This window comes from Staurois parvus, unplaced genomic scaffold (genome assembly GCF_062004578.1).
Source record: "Staurois parvus isolate SC_StPar_1 unplaced genomic scaffold, SC_StPar_1.0 ptg000401l, whole genome shotgun sequence".
In the NCBI taxonomy this organism is placed as follows: Eukaryota; Metazoa; Chordata; class Amphibia; order Anura; family Ranidae; genus Staurois; species Staurois parvus.
The window spans coordinates 4377615-4393570 of record NW_028318197.1 but is presented as its reverse complement, the minus strand read 5'-3'; the positions used below and the strand labels follow the sequence as shown (position 1 = coordinate 4393570).

The 15956-nt window shown below is 40.2% G+C and overlaps 1 protein-coding gene across 4 annotated transcripts in view; it reads left to right on the top strand.

The window, feature by feature from the left end:
- The window catches only part of RALGAPA2 (Ral GTPase activating protein catalytic subunit alpha 2), a 489478-nt gene that overhangs the window by 273262 nt on the left and 200260 nt on the right, over positions 1-15956 (top strand). For all 4 annotated transcript variants that reach the window (XR_016314086.1, XM_089686528.1, XM_089686527.1 and 1 more), the window contains one exon: positions 14741-15509. Coding sequence is in view for 3 of the 4 variants with exons in the window: in XM_089686528.1 (XP_089542654.1) it covers positions 14741-15509 (769 nt within the window). In the remaining variant the exon portion in view is untranslated. The remainder of the gene's footprint in view (positions 1-14740; positions 15510-15956) is intronic.

Below are 15956 nucleotides of genomic sequence, written 5' to 3'. Positions count from 1 at the left end.
AACACCCTAGGCTCTGATATAAATTTCTTGCATTGCCGAAGACGTGCCAAGAAGCAGGTGATCCTGATGCAGTTGTTTATCAGAAAACAGCAGTTCTTATTAGAATTCTTGACTGGTTCCATCATGTTTCCACAAAGCAATGGGTTCAACTTGAAAACCTATGATTGCTACAGATCTAATGGCTTTAGCATGGATTTTTCCTTCATTTCGAACAGACTGCTACAGATCTCATGGCTTTACCATGGATTTCTTCTTCACTTTGAACTGACTGCTACAGATTTCTTGGCTTTACCTTGGATTTCTCCTTCACCTTGAACTGCCATAGAACCTTTCAAATATCACAAAGCAAACTGCTTCTTTGTGGGACCAGACCATTGTAAATCTGAGAATTTCACAGTATCTTGGTTGTATGACACCCTTTTTTTGACATCTCCGCTTTCTCGCACTCTTTCATGGGCAATATTTTTGGCCCTTGGACTAAAAGAAATTACCGCAGATTATCACAACTTTTACGAGCTGACCCTTCTTTTATATCTGGTGGCCCTCAAATGAGGTTGCCAGTGGACTCATGGTTTCATTACAACTTATTTAGTTTATTCATACTATTCCAGATATTTCTGAACTTCACTCTACCTCTACAACTTTTGATGAATTACTCTTACAGAATACTTCTCCATCTCATGCAGTTTCTCAGGTATAGTCAATCCTTTCCTCTCTGGCCCATTCAGGGCTACCTAAATATACATCTAAATTAGAAAAAAACTTCAAACTACCATCCCTCTTCAGGAGTTGGAAAATGCTTTATACTAACTAATAGCGACCAGAGCTCAGGAGAAGGGACTCAAATTTATTTCTAGATGGTAGATGCCCTGGTCATCTTAATTGCATGTATCCAACCATCTGTGATGTTTGTTGGAAATGCCGTAGGTTGAAAGGGACATGATGAACATATGGTGGGAATGGCCACCGAATAAAACAGTTTGGGAAAACATTAGTTGATATATACCTTAAGATTACGGTGATACAAATTCCAAACTTACTAAAGAAAGCATTATTATCTATAATACCATGCCCCTTTAAAACAATTAAAAAATATATTTTTTCGTAATTTTATTTCAGCAGCGAGAGCAGTGTTTCCTTGCCATTGGAAATCGAGAACTGTTCCATCTCTAGCTGAATGGGCAATAGAGCTAGATTCTAATAGGGATTTGGAAAAAATGCTATCACAAGAAAATGACAGATTTGAACATTATAGAAACACGTGGTATACATGGTCAATGCTCAGAACTTCTCAGGAGTTCAGTGAAAGGATTCACAGAATTCCTCTCTTTCCTATGTGAGCCTAGGGCAGTGGTTGTCAACATATGAGTTAAAGGGGGCCTAAAAAGCGCCCCCTGACATCACCAAAGGACCGCATAATGCTGTTCAATATATGTAATGTATTATAAAGACTGTCAGAAACTGCAGAAGGTCAAAGAGTGCGGAAATGCTACATTTTTGGCTGGGGATGGATGTAGAAGATAATCTGAAAGTGGGAATGTTACATGAGGAAAATTGAGAATAATTACTATGATTACATGTTTCCTATTACCCCAATCAATGTTTCTACTACAAATTGCTGTGGATCAAGGGCCGCAAGTGATATACCAAAGTGCTGCAGGTTTTCTTTTCATTTAAGTTAACAGTGTTAACAACTTCAAGTGTTATACCCTTACGATATACTTAGGCCACGAGAGTAAGAAAGAGTTTTTTAGTGATTCGAAATGAGATTCATTATTGTTTTTGGGGATAATGAACACAGCTGAGTAGAGATCAGTAATACAGCATTTAATACAGAGCCATAAAACAAAAGTAGAAATTTTGAGTGCAGCAATTTACTCACATACTTGATTACTTGTCTACAGTTAGGTCCATATATATTTGGACACAGGCACATTTTTCATACTTTTGGTTCTGTATGCCACCAGAATAAATTAAAACAAAACCAAATGAATGTGAAGTACAGACTTTCAGCTTTAATTCAAGGGGTTGAACATAAATATCAAGTACAAATTTTAGGAAAACCAACCATTTTTATACACAGTCCCTCCGTTTTCAGGGGCTTAAATGTAATTGGACAAATGAATATAATCATAAATAAAATGTTCATTTTTAATATTTTGTTGAGAATCCTTTACTGGCAACGGCTGCCTGAAGTCTGGAACCCATGGACATTACCAAAGACTGGGTTTCTTCCTTTCTGATGCTTTGCCAGGCTCTAACTGCAGCTGTCTTCAGTTCTTTGTTTGTGAGTCTTTCTGCCTTTAGTTTTGCCTTCAGCAAGTGAAATGCATGCTCAATTGGGTTGAGATCAGGTGATTGACTTGGCCATTGCAGAATATTCCAATTCTTTTCCTTCAAAAGCTCCTGTGTTGCTTTTGAAGTGTGTTTTAGATCATTGTCCATCTGTACTGTGAAGCGCCGTCCAATCAACTTTGCTGCATTTGGCTGAATCTGGGCTGACAGTATATCTCTGAACACTGCAGAATTCATCCGGCTGCTTCTGGCTTCTGTCATATCATCAATAAACACCAATGACCCAGTGCCACTGGAAGCCATGCATGCCCATGCCATCACACTGCCTCCACCATGTTTTACAGATGAGGTTGTGTGCTTTGGATCATGAGCTGTTCCAAGCCTTCTCCACACTTTTTTCTTCCCGTCATTCTGGTACAGATTAATCTTCGTTTCATTCGTCCAAAGAATGTGCATGCTTTTTCATGTTTCTGAGCTCACCAGTGCCTTCTTCTTTCTTCAGAATGTACCAGACTGTTGATTTGGCCACTCCTAATGTTGCTGCTGTCTCTTTGATGGATGTGTTTCATTTTTGAAGCCTTACAATGGCCTGTTTCACTTGCATGGACAGCTCCTTTGAACGCATGATGTAGGTTCACAGCAATAGATTCCAAATGCAAATACCACACTTAGAATCAACTCCAGACCTTTTACCTGCTTAATTGATGAAGAGATAACGAAGGAGTAGCCCACACCTGGCCATGAAACAGCTTTTGATTCAATTGTCCAATTACTTTTAGTCCCTTTAAAAAGGGGTGGGGTGGCTACTCTTAAGAGCTGTACTTCCTAATCCCTTCCTCCAATTTGGATGTACATACCCTCAAATTACACCTGAGAGTGTGCACTTTCAGCCCATATCCATTATATAACTATAGCTTGAATATGTTTTGGTAAATACCTGAAAAAAAACTAAAATTGTGCCTGTGTCCAAATATATATGGACCTAACTGTATAAGCATGTTTACTTGCATAAAAATTAGTATATTACAACACTGGCATTGAAGTGTATACGCTTACGCATCTTTACTTGCCTATATGCAACACTACTCAGGTCTTTACACACAGTGTTTTTACTTAAGGACTTTCTGTCAACAAGTTCCTGAGTAAACATCAGTAAATTATAATTCCCGTGTGCAAGGGGCCTAAGTTTGTACATAGATTAGTAGATACTCTAAACGTTTGCGTTCATATTGTTACCTATTTAAAATTAGAACTCAGTATATAATAGAGGTACTAGACTCTAGGGATGTATATCAACATACTAACTAGAGTATATACAATATTTATTATAATTGCCTTAGTCTTATTAGATCAACCTTATTTTTTTTTTTTCATTTTGGTTTGTATTTGTTTGATCGATACCATTGTGTTTAAAATATTAATAAAATAAGCTGCTCCAAAAAGGGGTCACCTAAGAAAACGGGCACCTGAGAAAAGGAGCCATACATATGCCATCAATCAAACCACAAAACAAATACCTATACATAATACTGGTAAGTGTCATAGGGATGTATGTGCACCATAAGGATAACCCACCCGTGCACACACTATTTCTCCAAAGAGCTCTCTAGAAGTTGTTCCAAAAAGATGATTATGGGGCAAAGGCAATTCCTGGATACATAGAAAGAAACAAAATAAATATGTATCCTAACATGAGAAAAACACCATGCTTGGGTCCAAAAGGTTATATGATATTAATTTAGTTGTGCTCAGTAAGTACATGGCAGCTGTAGGCCATCTTGTCAAGTCTCATCCATTTTGTTTTTCCTGAGCCCGTGATCTTACCCCTCCCCTCCTGCAAACTATGCAATTCATAGCTTTAACTTTTAAAACACTTCAAAAGAGCCAGTTATCTCCACTTAGGGACAGCAGACACCAGCATGCAGGCCTGGGTCAGAACTGTAAACCACTATTTGAGGCCTGCAGGCATGCCTGTTTCTACGGACCATTAAAAAAAAAAAAAAGTATACAGATTAACACTTCCATCTGACCTATCGTAAAATGATGTTGCTTTATTGTTCTCTTTATTTCTCTGTAACCTCTTTTTTCTGTAAATATTTTATTTGCACCATTTTGACCCTTTTATCATTAAACCCTATTTGAAAAGTGTTAAACTGTCCCTAAGGTTTTTAATGGAAACTAAAGAATCCCTGCCTCTTGAGTGCTACTGTATGACAAATCTCTGAATACACCTGTTTTTGGTGACAGTGTGTGTACAGACGTTAATTTTTCATATTTGTCATTGCTGAGATTATGAGTTTCTTCCTTCTCAGTCAAAAAACGGTGGTGGTAGCTTAAAGAGTTAATTACTTAGTAACTAACCCAGTTACAATTGCTCTCAGGCTGGGACACCTAGATTGTGGTCCAGTGAGCTGGAAAATCTTTGTGCAGGGTGAGGCTGAGAGTGGTATCCTTACGCAAGTGACAACGCGGTGTGAGATTGGTTGATCCTTTGTCACGAGTGGGGTCAGGTACAACGTTCGTCACAGATATATTCATAGCTAAATGTGCGGCTCACCAACCTGAAGTATAAATAGGGCAATGTATAGTATGTTCTAAGAAAAAAATTATTACAAGGTGAGCCACATTCACAGCAGGAGAAAATTACCATGACAAAAATTGGACTCTGGGTCTATAGAAAAAATATAGGTAGTTCAAAATAGCAAGGCTGGCTAAGCTATATTCAATTAAAGCTTACTAAAAAATCAACAAGTATAAGTGGAGTATTAATGTGTGGAAAAACAAGATATAGCGATGATTAAACTAAGATACCCACCAAATGGGCAGTAAGAATCCACAAGGGTGTGTTCCCTAATAGAAAAGAGAACAATTGGATTTACCAATCCACCCTGAGGAGTCATGGAGCCCAGACAAAGCAAGACAACACCCATCCCCGCCCCCTGTCAGGACAACACAGACTCATCCCAGGGGACCAACAACCAACTGATGGTACAGGGCACTGTTACCCACGGACATCACATGGTTGAACAGGTCCGAACATATAATATAGAGAATGTATCCAACAATTTAATATACCTTACATAAACAATACCATTTGAAAACCAGAAGTGTGATAACTAATAATCGGACATAATGGTTACCACATAACTGGCCTGTATGTGGACACAAATACCCAGTACATGTCCTGCTAATTCAGTCAACCCAGTTATCATACAGAGACCACATTATGTATTATATTCTCACACAGAATCCAGCAGGATAGGTACACAGGAAGGTCACCCTGCGTACCTGAGGTGCAGAGTCTAAGTACTAACCGGTATTCACCAGAGCTCCTGATGGTGGAGATTACTTTTGCTGCGTGTTAGCACCAGGTCGTGATCATCAAAATTACCCCACCAGGAGCTGAGCAAGCGGAGGTTCAATAGCGTATTATGCAGGTAGGGATCACACCAAAGCATAGTCTGTAAACAAGCCAAAGGTCAGTAATGAACAGTTGCAGGATGGGATCAGGCAGAAGTGTAGTCAAGGAACAAGCCAAGGGTCAATAACGAGATGTAGCAAAATATGGATCTTTTCCATGTTCACTCCTTCTGGAGAAATATATCCCAAGAACAGGATTTGGGTTTGTTCAAACTCGCATTTCTCCAATTTAATGTAAAGTCTATTCTTCCTTAATCTTTGAAAGACAGTGTAAACATGTTAGCGGTGCTTCTCCAGATTATCGGAAAAGATGAGAATATCATCCAGATAAGCAATCACAAGTTGGTCTAACAGATCACAAAAAACATTGAAGTGATTGAAGTGTTGAAAAGTTGCAGGGGTGTTGCAAAGTTCAAAAGGTATAACCAAGGATTCTAAATGCCCATACCTCTTTCTAAAGGTAGTTTTCCATTCATCTCCTTGATGAATGTGGACAAGGTTGTATGTCCCTCATAAGTCAAGTTTTGTAAATATTTTGGCAGAACAGAGTCTTTCCAACATTTCAGAGATCAAGGGGAGTGGAGAATGGTTTTTAATAGTGATTTTATTCATGTCCCTGTAATCAATGCATGGATGCAAAGTGGAGTCTTTCTTTTCAATGAAGAGCAGGGCTGCTCCTGCAGGAGATGTTGAGTGTCTAATAAAGCCCTTCTCTAAATTCTCATCGAGCCACTCCTTGAGCAACTTTAATTCAGGTTCTGACAGATTGAAAAAGTGTCCGAAAGGTATTTCTGCCCCTTGGAGCAGCTCAATGGGGCAATCATATGGGCGATGAGGAGGTAATTAATCGATTTTCTTATCAAAGACATCCCAGGACCCATGGTATTGTGGAGGCAAGTTGTCATATAACTTGATAGTTACCACATTAAGTTGTGACTCCTTGGCCAGTGAAGAACTTGTTGGACAAAGTTCCCTACAGTATTTCTCGCAATGGGGGGACGTAAAATCTATAGTCTGTACTCCCCAGTTGATGGAGGGATTGTGAGTGGAGAAACAAGGAATGCCCAGGATGACAAGAAATTTGGGTGACGTAATTATCTGAAAGCTGATAGTCTCACAATGGTCAGCCTCAAACTGGAGTAACAGAGGAACCGTTTTATGGGTAACAGGTCCTGAAGATAAGGGTGAACCATCAACCGTCTCCATATCAATCGGGGCAAATGTATTTCGTGCTTGAATATTATTGCTGTGGGAAATTTCTGTATCCATAAAGTTCCCCCCAGCTGAGCAGAGGATTTCACAGCAATCGGAGATAAGTTTAATAGGGATGACAAAATAAGAGAGTAGAGAATTTATTTTCTTCAGGAATCAGTGGGGAGATAGACTGGCTAATAGTTTATTTGTTGAGGCACAATCAAATCAGTCACAGCAATTTATCTTCTAACTTTGTTAGGACAATTACATAGTTACATAGTCTGGCTAAAAAAAGACAAAAGTCCATCCAGTTCAACCATTAAAAAAAACCAGAGGAAGGCAAAAAACCCAGCAAAGCATGATGCAATTTTCTCCTGCAGGGAAAAAAAATCCTTCCTGATCCCACGAGAGGCAATCGGATATTTCTTGGATCAACTTTACCTATAAACGTTAGTATTCAGTTATATTCTGTGTATCCAAGAAAGAATCCATGCCTTTTTTAAAGCAATCCACTGAGCTGGCCAGAACCAACTCTTGAGGGAGTCTATTCCACATTTTCACAGCTCTCACTGTGAAGAAACCTTTCCACGTTTGGAGATTAAATTTCTTTTCCTCCAGACATAAAGACATAAAGAGTGCCCCCTTGTCCTCTGTGATGACCTCAGGGTGAATAACTCTACACCAAGTCCACTATATGAACCACTGATGTATTTATACATGTTGATCCTATCCCTCCTTAATCTCCTCTTCTCAAGAGAGAATACATTCAGTTCCTCCAATCTTTCCTCTTAGCTGAGCTCCTCCATGCCTCTTATCAGTTTGGTTGCCCTTCTCTATACTTTCTCCAGTTCCATTATATGCTATTATTAAGCTTGTAATCTCCCAGATCCTTCTCCACCATTGATTCCCACAGTTGTACCCCCCCCCCCCCCAGTATGTATGATGCATGCATATTCTTAGCCACCAAGTGCATATCCTTACATTTATTAACATTAAACCTCATTTGCCACATAGTTGCCCAATTAAACAGTTCATTGAGGTCGGCAGGAAAGTTGGAGACATCCTGTAAGGACGTTATTCCACTGCACAGCTTGGTGTCATCTGCAAAGACTGAAATGGTATTTTTAATCCCAGACCCTATATCCTTTAGAAATATATGAAAATTTAAGGGTCCCAACACTGAACCTTAGGGTACACCACTAACAACTCTAGACCATTCAGAGTATGAATCATTAACCACTACTCTCTGAATACAATCTTTTAGCCAGTATTCCATCCATTTACATACAGATTTTTCCAAGCCCATAGACTTTACCTTACACATTATCCATGTGTGGGAAAGTGTGTCAAATGCTTTTGCAAAATCCAAGTAAACCACGTCTACAGCCATCCCTCTGTCCAATGTTTTGCTCACCTCCTCATAAAAAGAAATTAGATTTGTTTGACAACTTCTGTCTTTCATGAATCCATGCTCTGTTGCTTAAAATATTTTTTTCCAGCAAGAACTCATCTATGTGGTCTTTTATTATACTCTCCAGTATCTTCACAACTATAGAAGTTAAACTAACAGGTCTATAATTAATTGGTAAAGATTTTGACCCCTTTTTAAATATTGGCACCACATTGGCCTTACGCCAATTCAGGGGTGCTATTCCAGTCATTAAAGAGTCCCTAAAAGTGAGAAACAATGGCTTTGACATGACAGAGCTCAATTCTTTAAGGACCCATGGGTGTATGCTATCTGGTCTAGGTGCTTTATTCACCTTTATTCTGTCTAAATATTTTTGGATCATATCAGTTGTGAGCCAATGTGAATCATCTGAAGCTGTGTCAGTACCATGTCCATTATGGACAAGAGCTCCCCCATGCTCCTTTGTATACACAGAGCTGAAGAAGGTATTTAATAAATTTGCCTTCTCTTTGTCCCCAGTCACCCACTCCAGATTATTTTGTAAAGGACCTACATGCTCGGACCGGACCTTTTTACTATTAATATATTTGAAGAATTTTTGGGGGTTTGTCCTGCTATCTTTTGCAATCTGTTGTTTGTTTTAAATTTTTGCAGCCTTTATTTCCTTTTTGCATATTCTGTTATATTCTTTGTAATGTTTAAACAGAGTCCCCACAATATAGACACAAGTTTTCTGAACGTCTTCTCTCTCTCCTGAAAGGAAATGGATCTCTTGATAGCATCAACCTGCATAGGCTCAGCTTAGAACCCAGAGAGACTTTTCAATCCTGCTGAACAAATAGACTAGCAGAGAGATGCATGCCACCATTATTTCCAAACATTCCTCCTTTCTGTAAGTCTTTGATCAATTTGGATACATAATTGGATAAAGTCCTCGAGATCATTAGGAGTCTCTACTCTGGTGAGTTCATCCTTTACCTTTTTAGAAAGCCCTTGGCGGAAATGGCTTTTTTGTGCTGCAGGGTTCCAAGTGGTATCTGCGATCCAACATCTGAATTCAGCTGTGTACTCAATGACCGCGTTCACCCTGCCGCACACTATGCAACTTTGCTTCGGCAGTAGCACAGCGGTTGGACTAATGACATGATTCATTGCGGTCAAAATAGTCTAATAATTATTCACCGTGGCACTGTTTTGTTATATATTAGGGGAGGCCCAAGCTAGAGCTTCCCCAGTCAGAAGTCCATAATAAAAATTACCTTCTTTTTCTCTAAAGGAAATGCAGCAGCAGGGTGCATTTGGAAATATATACGACACTGATTAAGGAAATACCTGTAATGGTGGCGGTCTCCATTAAACTTAGATGGTTGAGGCTGAGGCATATGCATGTTTATATCATCTTGGTCCAGCGGTTGTCTCTGCAGAGTATGAATCTCTCCCTGTTGCCTTTCCACTATACTTTCTAGTTTGGCAACTTTTTTTGATAGATAACCCGAATTTCTGCAGCTCAGCAGTTGTCTGCTTAAGATGAGCTAGAACGTTTGCTATAGTGGTCTCCATGTTTAGGCCAGATTATTCTGTAGTGATCAAGGGTCAGGCTCGAAGACCAGTTGCTATAGCAGTGGAATGGCTCACACAGGAACCAGCAGGATAGGTACACAGGCGGGGCACCTTGGTGGAGGAGTGGGCTCGACTGAGGTGCAGAGTCCAATTACTAACTGGTGTTCACCAGAGCTCCTGATGGTGGAGATGAATTTTGCTACGTGTTAGCACTAGGTCGTGGTCCTCAAGATCACCCCACCAGGAGGTGAGCAAGCGGAGGTCCAGTAGCGTATTAAACAGGTAAGGATCACACAGAAGCATAGTCAGTAAACAAGCCAAAGGTCAGTAAAGAGCAGTCGCAGGTTGGGATCAGGCAGAAGCATAGTCAAGGAACAAGCCAAGCTTAATAACTAATGGTAGCAAAATATGAATGGCAGCAGGGAAGACAAGGAGCAAGATACTGGCTGAAGAGAGCACAGTAATCTGGCAAACAGGAAACGTAGAGGCATGGCTTAAATCAGGAAGTTCATTGGAGGAGTAAAGGGTTCAAGGTTCGTGACAAACAAGGTCATGGCAGGAATATTCCAATAATTGTCAAGAGAGCTGTCCAGCATTTCTGGTGGCTCTGCAAGAAGAAACATTGCCACACACTGCAGAAGTCCCAGGTTCGGACCCAGGCTCAGACACATTAATAAAATAAACAGTATAAAAATATGCATAAAATATAAATATATACACTATATTGCCAGCAATATTGGGACAGGTGTTCCAATCACTTTCATGGCCACAGGTGTATAAAATCAAGGACCTAGGCATGCAGACTGCTTTTATAAAACATTTGTGAAATAATGGATCCCTCTCAGGAGCTCAGTGAATTCAAGCGTGGTACCGTGATAAGCTGTCACTTGTGCAATAAGTCCATCCATGAAAAACGCTTGCTACCAAATATTTCACGGTCAACTGTTAGTGGTATTATAACAAAGTGGAAGCAACTTGGAACAACATCAACTCAGCCACGTAGTGGTTGGCCACGTAAAATGGTCAGCACATGCTGAAGCGCACAGTGCGCAGAAGTTACTAACTGTCTGCAGAGTCAATAGCTAAAGGCCTCCAAACTTCATGTGGCCTTCAGTACAACAACAGTGCATAGAGAGCTTCATGGAATGGGTTTCCATGGCCGAGCAGCTGCTTCCAAGCCTTACATCACCAAGTGCAATGCAAAGTGTCGGATGTAGTGGTGTAAAGCATTCCGCCACTGGACTCTAGAGCAGTGGAGACGTGTTCTCTGGAGTGACGAATCACGCTTCTCTGTCTGGCAATCCAATGGACGTGTCTGGGTTTGTCTGTTGCCAGGAGAACAGTACTTGCCTGACTACATTGTACCAAGTGTAAAGTTTGGTGGAGGGGGTATTATGGTGTGGGGTTGTTTTTCAGGGGTTGGGCTTGCCCCTTAGTTCCAGTGAAGGGAACTCTTAAGGTGTCGTCATACCATGACATTTTGGACAGTTTCATGCTCCCAACTTTGTGGGAAGAGTTTGGGGATGGCCTCTTCCTGTTCCAGCATGAGTGCGCACCAGTGCACAAAGCAAGATCCATAAGGACATGGATGAGGGAGCTTGGGGTAGAGGAACTTGACTGGCCTGCACTGGAGTGCTGACCTCAATCCGATAGAACATCTTTGGAATGAATTAGAGCTGAGACTGCAAGCCAGGCCTTCTTGTCCGACATCCGTGCCTGATACCACAAATGCGCTTCTGGAAGAATGGTCAAACATTCCCATAGACACACTCCTAAACCTTGTGGACAGCCTTCTTAGAAGAGTTGAAGCTGTTATAGCTGCAAAGGACGGGCCAACTCAATATTGAACCCTACGGACTAAGACTGGGATGCCATTAAAGTTCATGTGCGTGTAAAGGCAAGCGTCCCAATACTTTTGGCAATATAATGTATATTGATTCTTTGCCTTAATTGGCAAAAGGCTCTACAGGTACAGAGCATCAAATACACCACCCCTTGTGTAATACAGTTGGCATAATGCTTAGATCTGGACAATTCTCCATTGGAAAAGATAGTTTGCATACCAGGCTGAACCCAAAGACATTGGGGGCAATTGCCGCACGGAAATATCCCTCTAAATGTTCCTCTGGGGGTGCGAATCGAATCTTCATTGCTAACAAAATGAATAGAAGTAACCATATCTCCTGAAGATATAGCTTGACAAAACACTCCAGTATGTCTCTTACATACAGTCAGGTCCATAAATATTGGGACATCGACACAATTCTAACATGTTTGGCTCTATACACCACCAAAATGGATTTGAAATGAAACAAACAAGATGTGCTTTAACTGCAGACTGTCAGCTTTAATTTGAGGGTATTTACATCCAAATCAGGTGAACGGTGTAGGAATTACAACAGTTTGCATATGTGCCTCCCACTTGTTAAGGGACCAAAAGTAATGGGACAATTGGCTTGTTAGAATGTTAGAATTGTGTCGATGTCCCAATATTTATGGACCTGACTGTATGTGGACAGAATATGATCATCTACCAATAAATGCGAATGTTGGGTCAAATTGGCTTGAACATCATGAAGTTGTGTCGAATATTTGGTATTAAATTTCACAGTGGTATTCACTTCCCTAGGTTTAGTCTCAAATAGTAATAAGGTTCTGGAGCAGTGCAGGGGTTTGTTGTATGCCTTTCTCAAATTTGACTTGCTATACCCCCAGGCTAGCTATTTCTGCCTTAGTAACACTGCCTGGGTAACGTAATCTTTGTCTACAATTTCATTGTATATGAATGTATTGAGCAGTGGCAATACTTTAAACCAACATAGATGGCTGTGAGCTGCAAGCTTGCAATATGATATTGCCCGCCATGGGTTTACGTTACAAAGTAGTTAAGGAATCATCTTCTTGAATGAGGATTTCTACATTAAGAAAGGAGATTTTGGTGGCACTATTAATTATTGTGAATTTTAAGATTATATGGATTGCCACCCAAAGCTAGCATAAAATGGTCCAATTGAGGTAAGGGCCCTGTCCAAATAATGAACAGGTAATTGATGTACCTGAACCAGCACAATGCATGGCCGAGGTACATTGCAAAGCCCTCATTAGGGAAAAAAACAGCCCTTTCCCACCCCTCCAGGTACAGGTTGGCATATGAGGGTACGCAACATGTGCCCATAGTACACACACCTGGGGGTACTCGGGGTTGGCAAAAACAAAATGGCTTTGAATAAAAATAAAATACAATAATTGTAAAATTAACTCAATAAATGGCCAAACAGGTTGTTCCTGCTCCATAAGGAGGGTTCTCACCATCCCAATGCCCTGCTTGTGGGTGATTATTTTAGTATAGGGCCCCAATATCTACAGACATGAGTAGGGCACCAGGAGGGACATGCCTTACCCCCTTAATATGTTTTAACAGATCCATTGTGTCACAAACATAAGACAGATGTCACACACATGTGGCATCAGAAAAAAAGCTACATAACGGCTAGCATTCTCTGTTATTGATCCTATGCTGTCCTATCCCCTTCCTTCTGAACCATACCAGTGCACAGGCCCTCAACATGGTGGACCAAGAGAACCCCCCTCTAAAAGCTCCTTGTCCTCATGTTGATCAGGACAAGGGCCTCTTTTCTACAGCCTGTCTCCGTGGTTGTGGGGTCTGCAGGCTGGAGGCATCTTCTATATGAATAAGGGGTCCACATCAATCACAATTACCAATGCCTGGCGAGTTACAGTTACAGTCCATGTTGCAAAATGTAAATGTAAATATGTGGCAATATTTGGTAAGTGATGTCAACGCTATCCCTTTCCTTTTGTTTACATAGACAAAAATTCCCAACAGCAAATGAATGGGCTGGGTGATGCCACTGGTTGCTAAGGAGATGGTGGGTACGGCACTCGCTGCTTCCTTATCAACCATTGGCAGAGGAAGCTGTCATATATATTAGCTTTAGAAAAAATGCTGCTATATATGGCGTTCAGCTCCCTCCAAATGAACTAAAAGTCTGACGTTCAGAGGAACACCTGAACAAACAGATTTGTCTGAACCTGTACCAAACCTTGGACCAAACTGACTGCTCATCCCTAATTGTAACATGCATGGTGACTCTTGGTCTCGTTCACTGTTTTCTCTCTGTGTTCTATTTCTCTCCCCTATTTTCTTCCCCTATTTCCTATGAATAAAGAATAATTTAGTACAAAAAGTGCTTGCTCCCCCAAATTCATGGAAAAAAGTATTAAGGTTGTTCTAGGAAATTGCATTAAACATTTAGAATGCCTATGACCTTGTAAAAGTCATTAAATTTAATGAAAATGGTACAGTTTTGTCAAAAGAGTAATGTTCATGCAAGTGATATTGTAGTGTTGTTTTCTGAGCTAAAAGCAGCAGTTTGCTTTACAGCTAATCTTATAAATATATGTGATGCTTATTAAATGGTGTCTGTCTTATTCAGTAAAGTAATTTAATATCATGTTAGTTGGTAAACTCTGTATACGTCAGTGACAGTTTATTTAATCATTTGGTATTATTATGTTTATTTTAATATCTGATATAGACTGTATCCACTGTCAACTAGTAGATATAAACTAATAAATTAATGTGAACATTTATGCGTTGGGTGTGTTCAGGAATAACTATACTTCATTTTAAACATGTACTTAAAAGGGGTTCCCCAGTTCTCCAGATTAAAAGCAGGTAGCATGAATTTCTTGCCTACAGTAATGCCTGAATGAAATACTGAATCCCTGAGTAGGCATACATGTTCCCTTTATGCCTTGTAATACTCAAATTTTGTTATACCTGGAATGTACCTTTTAAACACTAAATTATGCTGTATTTTTGTGTTTCTATTTCAGAAAAGAAGAGAAGAAATATGGAGCTCATCCCTCTGACAGCTCGTATGGTCATGACACAGCTTGTGAATCACTTAGGACACTATCCACTCAGTGGTGGCCCTGCCATTTTACACAGCTTGATTAACGAGAATCAGGATAACCCTTATGTGGAGGCATCAGAGTTGTCAAATGATGTGTTCCGAAGTCCCAACTTGCAGCTTTTTGTATTCAACGATAGTGCTCTTATTTCATATCTGCAAATCCCTGCAGAAAATTCTGTTGGAAGAGACTCAGCAGGAGTACCCGGTGATGTACGGATAATTGTCCGAGATATCTCAGGGAAATACTCTTGGGATGGTGGAATCATGTATGGACCACTAGAATGTCCTGCTATTTTTTTAAAAGAGAGAAAACTGAAGACAGCACATCAGGTCTCTGAATATCAGAGCTTGTCACGGTCAGATCCAGTGGAAGGAGAAGGAGTGGATGCTCTTGATTTACTTTTGGAAAGACTTGGCACCATAAGTCCAGAGTGCCTACAACATACGGAGCTGAAGCTGAATGAACCTGCTTTACCTCCTGTTGGAATGAGCCGTGAACAGGAAGAGGAGATCATTGAGGCAATCACAAGACAGAGTTCCAGTGAGGCTGAGCACATTCAGAGGTGTAACTGTGACCCCAGCATCAGGGTCTCATGCCAAGAGGAACCCAGTACAGCTGAGCCTCAGGCACCATTTCATTTCTGTAGGCTTCTTCTGAATGATCTAGGGATGAATTCATGGGAGAGAAGGTATGTGGAAGAGTCTAGAGTTGTTGTGTACTGTGTTCAGACCTCTAACTAGTGATTTTGAAGGCATTTCAAAGCTACCTATGGACCAGCAATAAAAATAATACCAAAAACATTTTTAGCACACCCAAAATACTTAATACTATAAAAATGTAAATAGCAGAGTTTTTGGAAAGTAAGCAAAGACAATTCCATCAGATAAAGCCCATCAGCAGAAACCATTCATGTCCACAGGTGGATATAACCACAAATCCATAATCCAGGCATTAGAATCATCAAGAGTAATTGAACACCTCTTGATGCCTTTGTTTCTGCTCCTCACAAACTTGAGGAATATACAAGTGACATAGAAACAAGAAGAGTGCACACTAAGTGCAGTAGAGTTAAAAGCTTTAATCTTAAAATCAAATGCAAAATGGCCACTCACAAAATTAAAATAGAAAAGGCATG